The sequence below is a fragment of the Epinephelus moara genome, chromosome 1 (assembly GCF_006386435.1).
Source record: "Epinephelus moara isolate mb chromosome 1, YSFRI_EMoa_1.0, whole genome shotgun sequence".
NCBI lineage: Eukaryota > Metazoa > Chordata > Actinopteri > Perciformes > Serranidae > Epinephelus > Epinephelus moara.
This window is the reverse complement of record NC_065506.1, coordinates 48927500-48929407: the sequence shown is the minus strand read 5'-3', so window position 1 is coordinate 48929407 and position 1908 is coordinate 48927500. Positions and strand designations below refer to the sequence as shown.

Here is a 1908-nt window from a genome sequence, read left to right as displayed (position 1 = left end):
TTAACTCTAATTGGCAACTGGGTGGCGCTATAACAACAGAAAAATGCTTCAAAATGGCTAAAATGCGACCGATCACTGTGGCTCCCCCTGTGGACCAATGTTGACATTATGTTGCACCAGACAGTGAAACCGGAACCTGTTAATATTTAAATCTGCTCACATTTTGATGCTAAGTTTCCAGTTTCTTTTAGCAATGACTGCTGATTTCGTCTTTTCTTATTATTCTTAACAATCCTCTCTGCAGAATTCTGAACATTTCTGACTCAGGCATATTGAATAATTGCATGAGCTGTCTGTATCTGCTCGTCTCTCTTTTGGACGACAGCTACTAACTCTTTCATCTTTAAACCCTTAAAGTCAAATGAGCACAAGGAGGAAAACAAAGCCAAGGAGCTGAAGAAACGGGAGCGACGCCAGCTGAAGACCAAGCGCCTGAGGGAGTACACCATCAAGTCCCACTCCAGCATGCCACCCAACAACACCTATGTAAACTTTGAGCGCTTTGCCCAGGTGGTGGAGGACATTGACCAGATGGAGAGCTCGTTCGTCAACCTGGCAGTGGCCCATGACTCCCTGCAGGAGGACATCGATGCCATGGTTTCTATATACAATGAGAAGGAGGCCTGGTACAAGGAGGAGAGTGAAGACGTGCGCCACGAGCTCTCCCAAATCCGCTACGAGTTCCGTAAGGTGGAGGCCTTCAAGAGGAGCCTGCAGGACGACATGCAGGCGTTCAGCTGCAGCCTTGGCGCCGTCAGCAGCCGCTACCAGGAGAGACAGAGCCACTTCGATGCTCTGCGGCAGGAGCTCAGCAACGAGCTGAAATGGGTGCAGGAGGTGATGGGGTCATTTCCCATGGACGGAGGCGGTGGAGGGTTCGCCAACTGCAACTTCTCCACCGTCTTCAACAACGACGTGAATGAAGCCCTGAAGGAGCTGCTGAACCGCTCCTGTGGAGGAGAGCTGCTGTCCGGGATCAACCTGGACTTTGAGACCGGACAGCAAAGATAAATGTTCAGTACCTCACAGTTATTATGAAACCACAGGAGGCTGTAATGTAGCAGTGTGTTGGTAAAGACACGTAACGGCTTTTCATCTGTGTATTTTCTCTATAACTTATTATAAACTGTATAAAAACATGTATTGGTACTATGGGTGTTTGTTAAAGGGACAGTTCACCCCCAAATCAAAATACATATCTTTCCCTTGACCTGTAGTGTTGTCTATCAGTCTAGATAGTTTTGGTGTGAGTTGTCGAGTGTTGGAGATATCGCCCATAGAGATGTCTGCCTTACCTCCAGTATAATGGAACTAGATGGCACTCAGCTTGTGGAGCTCAAAGTGCCAAAAAATACATTTGAAAAGCTCAACACCAATGTGTCTTTCAAGAAATCATCGGTTACTCAAGATATTCCACAGACCTTGTTGTGAGCAGTTTCATGTAGGAACTAATTTCTTGCAACTGAACTACACCTGCTAACTGTATCACTGCGCAGAAGGAAACGTGCATCTACTCATGGATGAGAGACTTGTGCATGTGACAGCGCGAGATGTAAACATTAATGGCGTCCTCCTCAGCTGAGCTGTAACGTGAGCTAGCTCGGTCAGTATGTTCACATGACATTAGAGAAAATTGGTGTATTGTGTCGGTCCGACTGAAACCAGACTTTTAAAATCCATGTAAACATGTTAGTCCGACTGAAACGTGCTAAATTTGTCACAGTGGGACTAACAGACCCAGATCATGTGACTCCTGCATGTATACAGTCAATCAGACCCAAACTGGCCGAGGCGCTCTGAGCATGCTCCACAGTTTCCGCCCCGGGCTTTGACCCGGAAGTCCAATAGCATTAAATGTGTAAGAGAAGAAGAAGCCGGTAACAACATGGAGAAATCTACATCCAGAGC

At 46.8% G+C, this 1908-nt stretch overlaps 1 protein-coding gene across 1 annotated transcript in view; it reads left to right on the top strand.

The window, feature by feature from the left end:
* The window catches only part of dapk2a (death-associated protein kinase 2a), a 13755-nt gene extending 11885 nt beyond the window's left edge, over nt 1-1870 (top strand). The window contains exon 9 of the mRNA XM_050041396.1: nt 358-1870. Coding sequence (XP_049897353.1) covers nt 358-1011 — 654 coding nt within the window. The 3' untranslated portion in view covers nt 1012-1870. The remainder of the gene's footprint in view (nt 1-357) is intronic.
* The last annotated feature ends 38 nt before the right edge of the window (nt 1871-1908 follow it).